At 39.2% G+C, this 14,093-nt stretch overlaps 1 protein-coding gene across 1 annotated transcript; it reads right to left on the bottom strand.

Annotated features, from left to right (window-relative positions):
• Positions 1-9,122: 9,122 nt before the first annotated feature.
• Positions 9,123-14,082, bottom strand: LOC125770419 (uncharacterized). Its single transcript, XM_049439981.1, has 4 exons — positions 13,807-14,082; positions 12,716-13,727; positions 12,542-12,649; positions 9,123-12,472 (listed from the first exon to the last, which is right to left on the bottom strand). The coding sequence occupies exons 1-4, from the start codon at positions 13,840-13,842 to the stop codon at positions 10,047-10,049; spliced, it is 3,582 nt and encodes a 1,193-aa protein (XP_049295938.1). The 5' UTR covers positions 13,843-14,082; the 3' UTR covers positions 9,123-10,046.
• Positions 14,083-14,093: the final 11 nt, after the last annotated feature.

Here is a 14,093-nt window from a genome sequence, read left to right as displayed (position 1 = left end):
TTCGGTTGTCGGTGGTGAGTGACACATGTCCGCTTCGCTTGAACCATACAGCGCAGAAAATATATCCAGGTGTAAATGATAAAAGCCAACAGCGTGAGCTGACTCACGCCACCAGAAAGTTGTCATCACACGGTACTAACCACAAAACCCTGTTTTGATTGATGTAGTGCTGGAAATGATGATTCCGTCCTAACAATCTCGTAAGAATCGTACCATTTTCCCACAGGATATCGAAAACAAAGGAAACGGACACTGTCGTATCAGTGTGCAGCAGCAAGTTGCCGATATGTGTATGTATTTCCGGGAATCACTTACACAGAACAAAGCGAACCTTTCCGAGATTCGGTCAAGTTACGGGGTTTTTTGACGAAGGTTAACGATTTGCTTTGATGGTTAATTTTCCTTCAAACCTACCAGCGAACGAGCTGACAGGTGTTTCGTATTGGGTTAGTTGATCTGATGTGATGAGAAGAGGTTTAAAACAATAAGTAGAATATGTAAATTATATGCTCAACAAAGCCCAATACTTTAAAACCATTTTACACATCTTTAAATTTGTTTTTCTCATAAATTATGAACGGTACAAACTATTTAAACGTGATGGACATTTAAACGCGTGTATCAGATTTGAACGTTTAGGGTGTGTTTATATGACGCACTTTAAGGCGCAGCTTCCACACAGCGGGAATTAATCCTGATGATGAATGGTCATAACTCAAAAATAGATCACAATATTAGTAAAATTAAAAGCAACATAGCTAATTAATAGCATAAATTACCCCGTCACTACATGCTTAGCAATTGTCACGTTTGCGAATTCGCATTAAAATACGTTTTTTTTTTAATTTTGCTAAATTACTACATTTTTTTAAATTCAATAACGGCTAAGGCATTAACCTGCTTAAAGAGATTGGCAAATTTTATTATTTTTTTATTAATTTTTATGCTTTTTATTCTTTATTTAAAGCATTATTTGAGTGAAAAGAAACTCATTTCAACAAGTTCGCATTAAAGTACATCAATTTTTAAATTTTTACAAAATTTTTCAAAATAAAAGCTTAGGCAATACCCTTAGGAAATTTTCAAATGTTTAGGTTTTCTAAATTTATTATTTTTAATTTATTATTTTTTATTCTTTTCTCATTTAAAGCATTATTTCAGTGAAAAGAAACTTATTTCAACAAATTCGCATTAAAATACGTCAATTTATAAATTTGACGCTAAAAAAAAGCAAAATTAGCTAAAAAGTGTTAGAAAGAGACAAATTCATAGATACATTTTTAATGTAAAAATTTAAAGATTATTTTTTACCACATTTCTTGAACATTGATACCCATTGTGCAGATGGTTTTAAAAGATTAATAGTTTTCCAATGTTGTTCGAAATTTGTATGCTGTTGAAACTTTCATTAATCATTTTTTTTAATGAAAGGATTATTGATCGATTTTGTAATCAAAAATAAACAGCAAAAACCGAAGTGAGGAGGATCGGAAAATGATTGACACATAACAAATGCGTACAAAACGAGACGCCTTGCATGAAAATGGAAATTTTGCTAGATTTGTCGAGATTGTAACCAGAATTTAAAAACAATATCCAAACAAACCCAGAATCTAATTTTCAAAAATATTCAATTTTACACGTTGTACTCGTAATATTTCGTAGTTCAATAGAGGATATGCAATATAGGATTCAACCGTGTAGAACGTCGAAGTTAAAAGCTTCAGTTTTCCAAAACCGTTCGTTCTTTAATGATGCTGCAGGCAAGCTTCCTTTTAAGTAGAACATTGAATCTGCTCGGAAATCTGTTTACCACAAATACAAACAAACTGTATCCGGCGGGATAGAATGAAGAGAGCGAGAGGAAAAACGATGCCGGAACCAAGCGAATGAAAAACGATATTCACGTTCGCAGGAAATCGTTCCGAGCAGTCTGGGAAGCCTGCGGAAACGAAATTACACAGCGATGGGTGCCACAGTTCCGGTTTGGAAAGTGAAAAAAAAACAACATTTAGGGGAAAGCGCTTACCCTCGGGATATGATTGATGATTCCATGGCAATGACAAGGTTAAACGATGCTTCCATAGCTTTATGCTCCGAACTGTGTGGCACGCTTTGCTGCCTTAATTTGACGCTATTTTCTGTACCGTTCAAAACTTCTAAAGACCGTCCAGGTTCCATGCGAATGAATGTGAATGAGGCTACGGTTGAGTTAGTTTCACACTGCTTTTTGGGGTTTAGTTTCGTCCGATCATTATGACCGGTTACATTATTATGCTAGCTAGAATTTAATTACTGAGCTTTTAAGCAGGCAACGGTTATTAGCAATCAAGGTTAATACGAATGATCAAATTGAGCAATAATTTTGAACACATTTTTTTTGAAAAATTGTATTACTATATAAATTATATCAATTTTATAATATATTATATTAAATTAATATTATTAATTATATTATTATTAATTTTATATATCATTAAATAATATATTATATTAAATTTAATTATATTATATTTATTAGATTTGTTTTATAACGATGCAGATTAAGCTTTATAGTAAGATATTCACCATTGTCTATAAAATATTCGAACAAAACAAGGGACCATGTTTATTATTTTATTTTTTACGTCATACAAAAAAAAATTATGATAAACAACTTGAATCCTATCCTCCAATAACATAAAATTGTGATTCTTTTATGTATTTGCATTTATGCTGAAAACATGAAAAACCATTTTTGTTCTTAAAAAGGAAATACAATTCGTTTCATTAAAACAAATAAATATGAAAACAAACTTTTTAACATGTAGTAGGTATGCGTGTTTTTTTTTTAATTTGTTTACCAATTTTTCATTCCCAAAGATAAGGATGATGTATGGTGAATTGAATGTATCGAAATGCAGAAATTCGAAAAAGATCGTTACAGATAACCATCCTTTGACAAACAACTTCAAACACCAGCAGAAACATCAATCTTGCAATGTGCAAACATTTCGTCTGCCATTGGATACACATTTCATGACTTCAAAGTAGTATCGTACCGAAAACATTACTCTCTGAGCAAAATTATAGTTTTGTACTGCACGTGCACCTGTGTGCATATGGAGCATTTTCGTTTTATTTTGTCTGTTTTTTTGCATAAGATCAAATCATTTTCTTTTTTTTATGTTCATTAATTGTAGATGAGTGTTTACAGGGAAATGGTAGAAGTGAACAACGAGTTCTAACTTCCACTTGACGCAAGGCACTGTCCCGACACAAATTCTCCGGAAGTCAGGCGGTACAACATGGTCGAACACCTGTTGGACGGGCATCAAATAGCCATAAGAAAAAAAATCTTACTATCTTGAAACAAAATTCGATGAAGGTTTGAAGTACTGGGCGCCTCCACCGTATCCATCATAAACGAAACATGACTCTAACTTCTATAGGGGAATGTCACTAGAGGGAAATACTTTGAAAATTAGTTGCATATGAGCAAAACTAGCAATCCTTTTTGCCGTACTTAAGTATTACAACCGTAATGGAAGGTTTAATGTACGATTCGTACAAAGTACTGGGCGTCTCCATCATATGCATCATATGCGAAACATGACTAAACAATTGTTCGTAAGGAAAAAAAATCATACAAAAATAACATTTTTATGTGCGTGCGAATGTTTTGCATTAGACTTTTACAGTCAAATAATCAATTTCAAATTATAGGTTTGTTCATTAATTTTTTTTCAATTTTTGAATTGTTTAGCCTGAATAGTTAGGTTAAAATAAGGTAAATAATTGATTTAAAAATACTTTAAATATGCCTGTGTATTTATAACAACCGAACAACATTTCAGTACTGATATTCGCTTAAGAAGTTTAAAGCAAACAATGTTTTTTTGGATGGCTTTCGTGATTCTAAGATGCCAAACCTTTTCACACCGTATGGGTGAACAGAAGAACGATGTAGAACTTTAATAAATGTCGTATGCTTCATCAACCGTCCCTTCATTTTACTGTTGTGTAGTGCGTTATACACGCAAAGGTCATTGATACTACCAACTTGCCAAACGACCCAAATCAACTATCAAACAAACGAATGAAACGTCCCCGTGTGCTTTCATAACTAAACCAACCAAGCTCGGAGTAAATGGCATGCAAGCTACGCTTTTCAAAGGCATCATTAATAAACCCATCTATGCAAACAGTTTAACAGTGTTTGAACTCTTTGTACTGGCTTAGCAAAACGAATGAATGAACTCGGAATGAACTCTACAACGCGCGTTGTGTAAAAAGTTCCTAGCCTTTGTGCAATCATCTCGTAACGATTGTTTAAGAATTTTGTGTTCTCTGTACTTTGAGTCTCGTTCTGCAGACCATCATTACAGACGATTCAGCAAATTTTTGCACAAATTTTGTACACTTTTATCTCCTTACAAACGGATTGAAATTAGTCTCAGCATATGAACGGGGTTTCCTTTCATTCGACTTTAATTCACGGCATGGCCGAATAGTCCTAGAGCCCGCCCAGCGCATGTAAGCGTAATTGCCATTTGATGTTTGCAAACAACATAATTCACATTTCCCGCATTCGATTCCTTCCCACATGTAGCACAGCACAACATTCTCGACCAACCGAAATGCCATTTAAATCACTTCTGATGTCCTTTCCGATCGGTATTGCATATATTAATGCATGTATGCGTGCGTGTTACGGTTTCGTTCGTTGTTGCTGTAGAAGCGGACGAAATTCTACCAACCCAAGCGAAACATATTTTAATGGGTCATTCATCACAATCAACTTTTCTTCCGCACCGTCGACTCGCATTCCCCGTACACAGGGAAAAAGGGGGCAATGTCCGAAAGGTTTCGCCGAATGGGGCGGGGGCTTTTTCCTTCATTCACGCCCCGGACCGAGTTGGTTTATGAGTCCGGGAGTTTTTTTCAGTAAGATAGTTGCCCTGTCAACGTCAGTAGAGTTTTTGATTCCACTTCATTCTCTGCTGCTTGAGAATATTACTGCTCTATCAATAAAGCTTGCGTTACGATACATGTGGGCTGCGTGTATGTGGACATGATTTACGATGCAGTTTGTTCAAACCGCTGTCTGTGTAGCCGTAGACAAGTGTTAAATTTATTTCGCATGCACGTACATTGGACATACCGAGTGTAGAAGCTGATGAGAACAGTTTACTCCCCAGCTTAGCATTTGCTGGCTTACACTGGAATACCGAAAAGTGCGAGAAAACTTCTTCGACTTTCTTGTGTTACTTAGTTCTAAAACTTGTGTTGATCTTAGCTTTCTATTCTTAATCTGGTTGACTATTTGTGGAAGTAATTTTCCATAGCCGAATCAAGAGTCTTACGAGTGCAATAGCTCAAAGTATAATTTGGATACTTTTTTTATAAATTTTTTTATTAAAAACAACTTACATGCTAGTTTAGACAATGATAGGAAAACATGAAGGGATGACGTGCAAGGTTTACAAAGAACATTTAAGGAAACAATTGTGTTAAACAAACGTAGGATGAGAGTCATCTTATTTGAGCTAATGTTACTTAAGACAGGTAAGAGGAGGGAAAGGAATTTTTTGCAACAGTATCCCCCAAGGGTAAGATACCCTAGGACACTTGGCAAATTTGTGCTCCAGGAACTCTATCTGGGAGCATACTGTGCATGCCGAAGACGCTCGGACCATCCTCTGAATGAACAGTCTGTGAGCGATTTTTCGCTTGATTGGCGACAGTTGGTGACAGCTGTTGCTCTTCCAAACCCATCGGAAGGTGACTCCACTCCACGGCAAACTTTGCATCCGGAAGTCTCTCAACCATAATCTGTTGAACGGTTTTTGGTGGTGATGCTGGTCTGGATTGGTAAAGTCGTCAAATACTGGATCACCGTTCTCAGGCAAGGATAGGTTGTCGATATAGATTCCTATGTTTGTGGGATTGTCAGCCCCAACGGATATAAAATATATTATTGTAAAAAACATTCAGATTAGTTGAAAAATCAACTTCAAATTTCCAATTCGTCGAAAGAGAGAGGGGTAAAAGCCTCTCCAAGAGTATGAATATCTTCTGTATATTATTTTACTATTAAAAGTTTTCTTGAAGGATATGTAATTAATTATTCCACGATAATATACTTACGTATGGTTCGATTCAGATGTTGATAAGCATCATCATTACTTCTGACATTACGTATTAGTAAACGTACGCTACGTATTAGTGGTTCAGCTCTTTTCTCATCCTAGAGTCAGCAGGATGTATTTGTTACAGATCAATTTCAAATGGAAATCTATCACGAGGTGGGAAACTGTCAGATAGAAGCCGGAAGTAACCTTTCCTTCGATGTTTAATTAAAAACCAAAAAAAGAAAGAGGAAGGCAAAAACGTATATAATAGGAAGAACATCAACCAGATGGTCTGCGTTTAATTGCTTCATACTTCATCAGTAAAGATCGAACAATGGCAATAGGCACGCAATAACCAATGGTAAGTGTACAGTAATGCGCAAGCTGGTCACATGTTTTGCCAACACTCATTACCGAAATAATTTAAACTAATGTTTTTATGTGCAAAGTAAATTTAAAATTTTAATTTTGATACACTTCTCTTGTACATTTAAATTTTTCGTTTTTTACACATTTTAAACGATTTTATTTTTACGCCAACGTTTCTATCCACTCGGTTTGAAGATGACTGTGAATGTATTTGCCTTGGGCGAACCAATTTTATAGTGCATCATTTAATTACATTTTGCCATGCACATTTTACCATTGAGGTGGTTTTCAACCTACGGCAGTCTTTATTATCTCGAGAGAATTAAAAAACATTCAATTCTCCAGGATGAAACATATTGTTTGAAAATTGAAAGATGCGTCCGAAATTGATAAATCTATAAACCGCAGTAGGAATTGTGCAAAGAGATAACGTCCACAAAGTGATAATGATTGAAACTGCACCATCTGGAAGGTTCATGACCCCGCCACGTGAAATAGTGTAACCCTAGAAAGGACCATATATCATTCGCCTTAACCCCGTGCTGTTCCAAAGCTGTTCCAATAATAATGCTTCATATGTGAGATGTAAATTTGATACGTAACGCATTCATATCAAGATAAATCACCACCATTCATTAGGTAAATCGTTCCATCGTCAAACTGCGTTTGGTCAAATTTGATTCCGTTTGGATTGGATTGAATTTGAACAGTTTATTGATTCGTGGAAATTTGTACAAACAGTACGGAGGAAGATAAGCTTCTAGAAAGGAAGCCTTTATCGTAAATATGATTTTATAAATTCATTATAAATTCAACGTCTATCATGATACAATCAGCGTCAAGCATTATTATTTGTACGACTTTAAACAAAAAGCAAAATTAGTTTTTTATTTTTTCAATCTTTAGAGATCGGCACTAAATACGCTTCACAGTCTTGGTCGGCAGTAGGAGCCTTCTAACCTCTCTGGCAATATGTTATCCAGGAATTTCTAGTGGACACATCAATACCACTCCATCTTACTTTAGGCTTACCGGGCATTCTCTGTCCATGTCCATCGATATAAAAGGACTTTACGGGATGGGTCGTCCGGTATCATTCGCATAACATGACCAGCCAACCGGAGCCAGACGAGTCTAATTCGCTAATAGTGAGCCGATTTTTTTTTCTATTTTGAGTAAATGTTTATTTTTGTTATTTAAAACCATTTTTGCAGGTGATTTTAAATCATTTACTTTAATTTGTTATTTTCTGCATTGTTGGGTCTTATACGAACAAATTACCACGAGCTAAATATTTTAATCTTTTCCTACAAGATAAAATATAAAAAAATGTTTCTAGAAATATTTGTACACATTTCAGCGCGTACACTAATACTGATGTAAATTAAAGTATTGGCCGAAGGATAATCTTGTTCCTGATCCTGAACAGCATTCAATAACTTTACTTCCGATCTATCTTAGGCTTGGTTTGGTTTCCAAACAAAAGGCTTTCAGTGCAGTTGCAGTGGCAGCTTTATAACCGTATCCAGCACAACCAAACGAACTGCTGATACGACTCAATATTCAATGATACTTGACGACGTTTTTTTTTTTGCTGCGGCTCAGCTGGCTCTTGGGAGCTTTTTTAATATGCAAAGCAGAAAAGTACTTGAGTCGTAAAATTACCGATTGAACCTTGGGGTGGAGTTTGATTTTTACTCTCCAGCTCATCAATTCATTCGTGCGTTTCTGATGCGGAAAAGGAAGTTATGAAGTTATGAAGTGTGTTTGAAAATCGTGATGAAAAACGGATAGTAAGTTAATTTAAAATTGCTTTAAAATAGACTTTTTTCCTTGCTTAAATTTAAAAACAAAATTTAATTTACACTGTGACGAGATATGATATTTTTTTTTAGTTAAACGCTTATGATCATTTCATCTTCGATACAAGCGAGCAAGCCAGGGGCAACATTCACCCTATTCGCAGTGTTTGATAGTTACGTTATGTTACGCGAGCAATTAATACGTATGTTCTCAGAATTGGGATTCCTTTGGCAAGCAAATACTTGTTGTTTCACATCTCTCTGCCTGTTCAAAGCGCGTTTCACAGTATGGTGGCATAAGACCCATGCATAAAAGCAACGTGCAACCGTGCATGGGTTCGAATGGAGGTGTTGATTAGAAAAGTTTACACCCTTACTCAGCTATCGTGTGGGGATTCACATCCTAGGAAAAGGAAGTAAACACATATGGCAATTAATTGGGTTCTTACGCAGCCAGCAAGGAACTGTTGCTTCCGTTGGAACTGGGTTGAGATGCGTTAAAGCCAAAAACAGCAATCCGCGCTCGAAAGTTTCTAATCCGATTCCCCGATTCCGAACCCGGAACATCACTAAGCGCGATAGTTGCGTTTTGAAGAACTTTTTTCAAGACCGTTGTGAAATGTTTTTTTTTATTTGGAATAAGAACACATTTTACTACCTTTTTGTAAAGTAATCGAAAAATTAGAAACAAAAGTTGAAAGAGCTTTTCTTACCATTTTTCGATCACAGATGGAGACGCCTGGTTGTTAATCAACCTAAGAAGTGTTCGATATGCTTAGAGGTGCGCATGTGTGTATTTTGTTTCCTGTTCCCTCCTCAAGCTGGTGTTAGCTTGGAAGCAGATCGTTTTACACCTCGTAGTGACGTATTGTCGCTTTTTTACGTTCCTTATAGCTTTAGAATAAAATAGCATGAAACCACTCTACACTCTAGTGGGAAAGTATTCAATTACGTTCCTCTTGAAGTGCACTTTAAATTTACATTACGGATAAATAGCTATTAATGCACATATGTATAAACCTTTCACACTTTATGAACATACGTTCTTTCAAGTTTCCTTTAACGGTTTTCGATTCTATTCTGTCTTTTAAGACTGTAGAACGAGATTGTAGCAAGTGCCAAGTTGACCAAGTGAAAACAATACCGAACATAATCAGCATAATGTTCCACTAAGTTCCTTCGGTCGTATTACGTACAGTGCGTAACATAACTATACAAACACATTTAAAAACAATTAAATTAAGAACTTCCAACAACGTTTATATATTTTTTTTTTGCACAACTGTTGGGGCATTCTGTATCAGCTTTATTTTAAAAGGTTATTAATTCATCGTTGTTACATAAATAAAATATTCGGAAGTCAGGACATTTTTCTATTTTAAAACTAGATGCAAGCTCAAAAGAGGTTATATATAAAAGTGTTTAAAAAATTTGCATGAATCATGAAAGGACAAAAGTTTACCGTTTCGACCTTTTATTGCATGAATTTTCAAACACTTTTTCTACAGAATCATTATTGTTAAACCACGGAATCCTAAAGACAGAATACCTTCTCGTGGCATATCCGCAATAGCTTAAGCTTAAAACGACTATTTCCACCATTAAAAGGACAAGTACATCGGATTAATGTGAGAGTTTAAAATCGTACAGTTAAAAAATAAAACACGGAAACTGATTTGTGCATAAAAGAAAAATAGTTTTTTTTATCATAAATAGTGCCTCGTAAAAAGAAATAGCAAAATCATTAACCATAACCGATCCGTCAGTTCCCATAATGTATCTGAACGGGAATGGTAATCTTTTCGTTTTCAATGTACACAACGACAAAAATGGACGGTTGCTGATTGGCGGCACCGATCGGTTGAAGATGCTGCAGTGATACGTTAACCACCACCTCCTGACCGGGCCGGATGTGACCCTCGCACGGCGAAAGTCGGAAAAGCTGTCGATAGTTGGAGTTCAGCTCAAAGTACTGTGCCGTGTAGAAGTTGCTCTTTATCACAAACTGCTTCGTGCGCTCGGTTGACGGTCGGAACTCGAGTGCTGTTGGTCGCACGGACCAAGATTCGCCACTATCTCGTCTGTGCATACCGACTAGTCCTCCGCTAGCGGTGGCTGCTACTGATGGAACCATTCCATGGGCATGGGATTGTCCGATGCTTCCCGGCACTCCGGATAATATCATGTCTTCGGCTAACTTTGGTGAGGATCCCATTTCCGAACTGGCGTACATTGTCTTAAACAGTGTCGTATTATCATCTGCCATGGACAGGTCAAGCATCGTTTCGTCCAGCGCACGATCAACCGTTAGTACCAGCTCGTACTCCCGGAAGGTAAGAAACAGTTCGTGGATAGTATCGAACACATGTTCGCAGAACATGTCCAACCCATCCAGCTCCTTCTCGTCGGTGAACGGTTTGCAGATCGATTCCAGTGCACTCATCTTTGGATCGATCAGATTGTTCTGTTTTACCAGCGCAATGTTCTTACGGATCCGGTGCCGCGTCGGTTCGTCGCCCCAGAGAATGTGCAGGTTGGTAATCGACAGTACGTCGACTTGTTTTTGCAGGATTTTAGTAATTTCTTGCCGTCGCGGTTTAAACACGACCTTGATGTGTGCGTAACTGTTCGGTGAAATGATCGTGCACTGTGGTTGAACGTAGACGGCCGTTGCTAGCAGCGCCTGATCGAGCCCCTTCTTATCGATGCCGATGCGTGCGAATGCCGGTAAGGTACCCTTGTTGTACAAGGAAAAGCTCTTCTCCAGTGGACGACCCAAGTTGCGCGCACTACCAAGCTCTAGGAATGGACCGCTTGGACCCTTCTGTATACCTTCGATCTTGATCGATGCTTCCCCACCGTACCCGTACAAGCTCACTACCCGCTGGATGTGCAAATCGTTCGGAGGATGAAACGAAAGTGCCCCAATTGCCGCACCAATGACGGTTGGGCAAAAATCGACAGTAATGGTGCGACATTCTTGGCTTTGAAGCGTCAGCAGTCCACTCTGCTCTGTGCCGCACAGCTGAAAACCTGGTCCGACAATGACCGCTTTCACCAGCAGCTTCCGATTGGAGGTGTTTTTGATTTGCATCGTTTTCTTATCGCTTTTGCGCAATTTAGTGCTACCCCAGGACAGTTCGCTGTGGGTTGCCTTCAGCGGTAGTGTTCCCTCGCTTCTGTTGATCCACTCAGTGCTACCGGAGCACTGTGAAGCCGAACGGGACGGTACACCGGGCACTCGAAGACTGTACTTGTCCGCCACTTCCTCGTACGCCTCCGATGGTGAGGACGATCGTCCCGTTTCACCCTTGGGCGATGAGTACGGTGAACGAACGGCTGCACGCGGTTCAGGTGAAAGATGCGATTTTCGTGGATCGTTCCGTACCAAAGCGACCTCCGATGGGATTGCTTTGCGTAGATGCGAAATTTTCGGTGTCACTCGGTACGAGATATTCGAATCCTTAGCACGAACATGCTGGTCAAACGAACTTGCACTGACCGCTTTAAGTTCGGCCCGATTTGACGGAGATTTAGAGCGTGCCTGCATGAACTTTGTCAGCAACGCTAGATCGTCACGCTTTTCCACAGTCAATTCCTGGCGTGTGGTTGAGTTCGAGCGACGCTTACGATTCGCTCTAGCAATTGGACGTTCGTCAAAGATGTTCTTCTGGCATGTTGGTGTGTCTCTGATGCGTGGAATCGATGGAAGATCCATATACTCTTCCGATAGTTTCGTTGCCGTCGACACCCGGAACGTATCGACCAGTGCTTTTTGCTTTGCTGCTTGCACCGGTGTTACAGCCGGTGGGTCCGTTTCATTGTTTTGCCATGACGTTTGAGTGGCTTCAAATTCTGATGCTTTCGGACTAGATGTTTTAGAATGGGGCAAGACCGGCATCGTGGAGGACGAGTCAAACATCGATTCAGAGAAACTGAGCGTATCGCACTGCTGGTAGTTTTGCGGTGGACGTAAGTATTGTTCCGGGGTGTTGGTACTGTGCAACGATGGTCTCGATTGCTTTGCTCTAGTCGCATGTGAAGCAGAGAGATCACTGCTAGATTTTGCTACAAGGGGTATTTTCCTTTCTTCGATGCTCAACCCGGAAAGCTGTTCCGATTTTGTACGCTGCACTTGCTTGAGTTTGTGGATGAAGTTATGTGGCGAGTCTTCCAAATCTATCGATGCTGCAAAGGGTAAGTGTTATTTTAAAGTTACTATTACACAGATGATCACGATCATTGGCGTATACTTACTTATAGCTTTAGCAATGCATGATACGCTTAACGAAGTTTCCTTGTTTTCTTTACCGTACTGTTTGGCTTTTGATTCGTTGAACAGCTTTCCGGGACTTCTAGGGCTTTCTGGAACAGTAAATATTACCTTTATTGACAAACCTGCGCTTTAAACATTTACCCTCGTGAATATACCTATATCATTTGTAACGTCTATTAACGGAAGTGGTCTACGCTGAGGTGGACTATTATCGCCAACCATGCTGTTCAGATCATCAGACATTTTGTTAAAGTAATGTCCCACGGAACAGACGCTACCGTCATTATTCACCGTGTTGTCGTCGTATCGGCGCGATATGTCACCCGCTTGATTGAGGTAACCGGAGAAACACGAAAAATCAACATGATCTTTCAGCTGTGGCTTGCGAGTACCCTTCACCGGGCTAATCTGTCGTCGGTTGGCGTTCATTGACGGAATGTCAGCATTTTCCTGCTCCCAGGCCATCTCATCCTCGAGCAACCTGGAAGCCATATGGTCGGCGGGCCGAAAACTTGCCTCCTCCATTTGGCTTAACTCGTGTATTTTCTCCTTCATCCAGCTGCTTTCAAATGCAGGTTGTGACATTTCCCAAGGATCACGATTGTTCGCCTGTTCGGATATCCCCGTCACAATTTCCGGCCGTACTCCAATCGGTAGCGATGAAAGTGAATCGCACGACAGTTTACTCATGTCTGCCGTACGCGGAAGGCTTAGATTCGCTAACTGATCGCCATCGAAATCAGTCGCATGTACGCTAGCAGCCGTTTCACGTAGCGATCGGCCCATGGATCTTATGTTATCGGCGAAACTGGACGCCAATATTTCTTCAATGCCAGCAGACAAGAATTTGCTCGGCTTTGTTTTACCGTTTGTGTCCGATGGATGCTGGCTCATGGTGGAGCGTGCCGTGATCTCTTTCGGTTCGAAAGTGAACTTCCTCGGCGTGGTAGCCATATGAATAGTTTTCTCCTCCTCTAGTTCTGTTATGTTAAGAGACTTTTGCTGCATTGATGATGGTGATGCGTTGTTTGTCGGGGATGCGTATAGTGTAGCACTGCTAGCTGCAGAATTTGACACAGGAGAACATTGCTCACGTAAATGCCGCACAGTTTGTGGACTAATGTCGTTTGCTTTACGTATTGCCTGAGCAGCTAACAATCGTTGACGCTGGAACGAAACGAACCACAGTAATGTTGAAAAGAGGATCATTGCACAATTCATGAATTCGATGGAAAGAAGCGTGTACCTTTAACGCGTCGGAAACAGTGGTTGCCCTATCCATGTTTTTCACACAACACAATGCTTTCAATACACCATCTACGCTTATTTTAACGAAGCTTCAGTTTTACACAATTAAATGCGATGTAAAGCGCAGCTTTAGCTAACAAATTGAAGCACAAATAATGATACTAGACAAACAAGCCTCACCATAAACGCTGATGGCGACCGTTGCTCGTTTCAAAGGGAACAGCTGTCACTTTTATGCGCTCAACGAATTCAAAACGTCAAATATGGGAACGGTTCGGCTGGCGT

The sequence above is a fragment of the Anopheles funestus genome, chromosome 3RL (assembly GCF_943734845.2).
Source record: "Anopheles funestus chromosome 3RL, idAnoFuneDA-416_04, whole genome shotgun sequence".
NCBI classification, from domain to species: Eukaryota; Metazoa; Arthropoda; class Insecta; order Diptera; family Culicidae; genus Anopheles; species Anopheles funestus.
Note: the sequence above shows the minus strand (reverse complement) of the source record. Positions and strands in the feature narration are given on the sequence as shown.

Bases quoted from the DNA above. Each gene is read 5' to 3' on its own strand.
- LOC125770419 (XM_049439981.1), bottom strand. From the start codon at position 13,842: ATGGATAGGGCAACCACTGTTTCCGACGCGTTAAAG. The intron at 13,728-13,806 runs GTACACGCTTCT...GTTTCGTTCCAG, and splicing joins CTGTTTCCGACGCGTTAAAG to CGTCAACGATTGTTAGCTGC. The intron at 12,650-12,715 runs GTATATTCACGA...TTACTGTTCCAG, and splicing joins AGACGTTACAAATGATATAG to AAAGCCCTAGAAGTCCCGGA.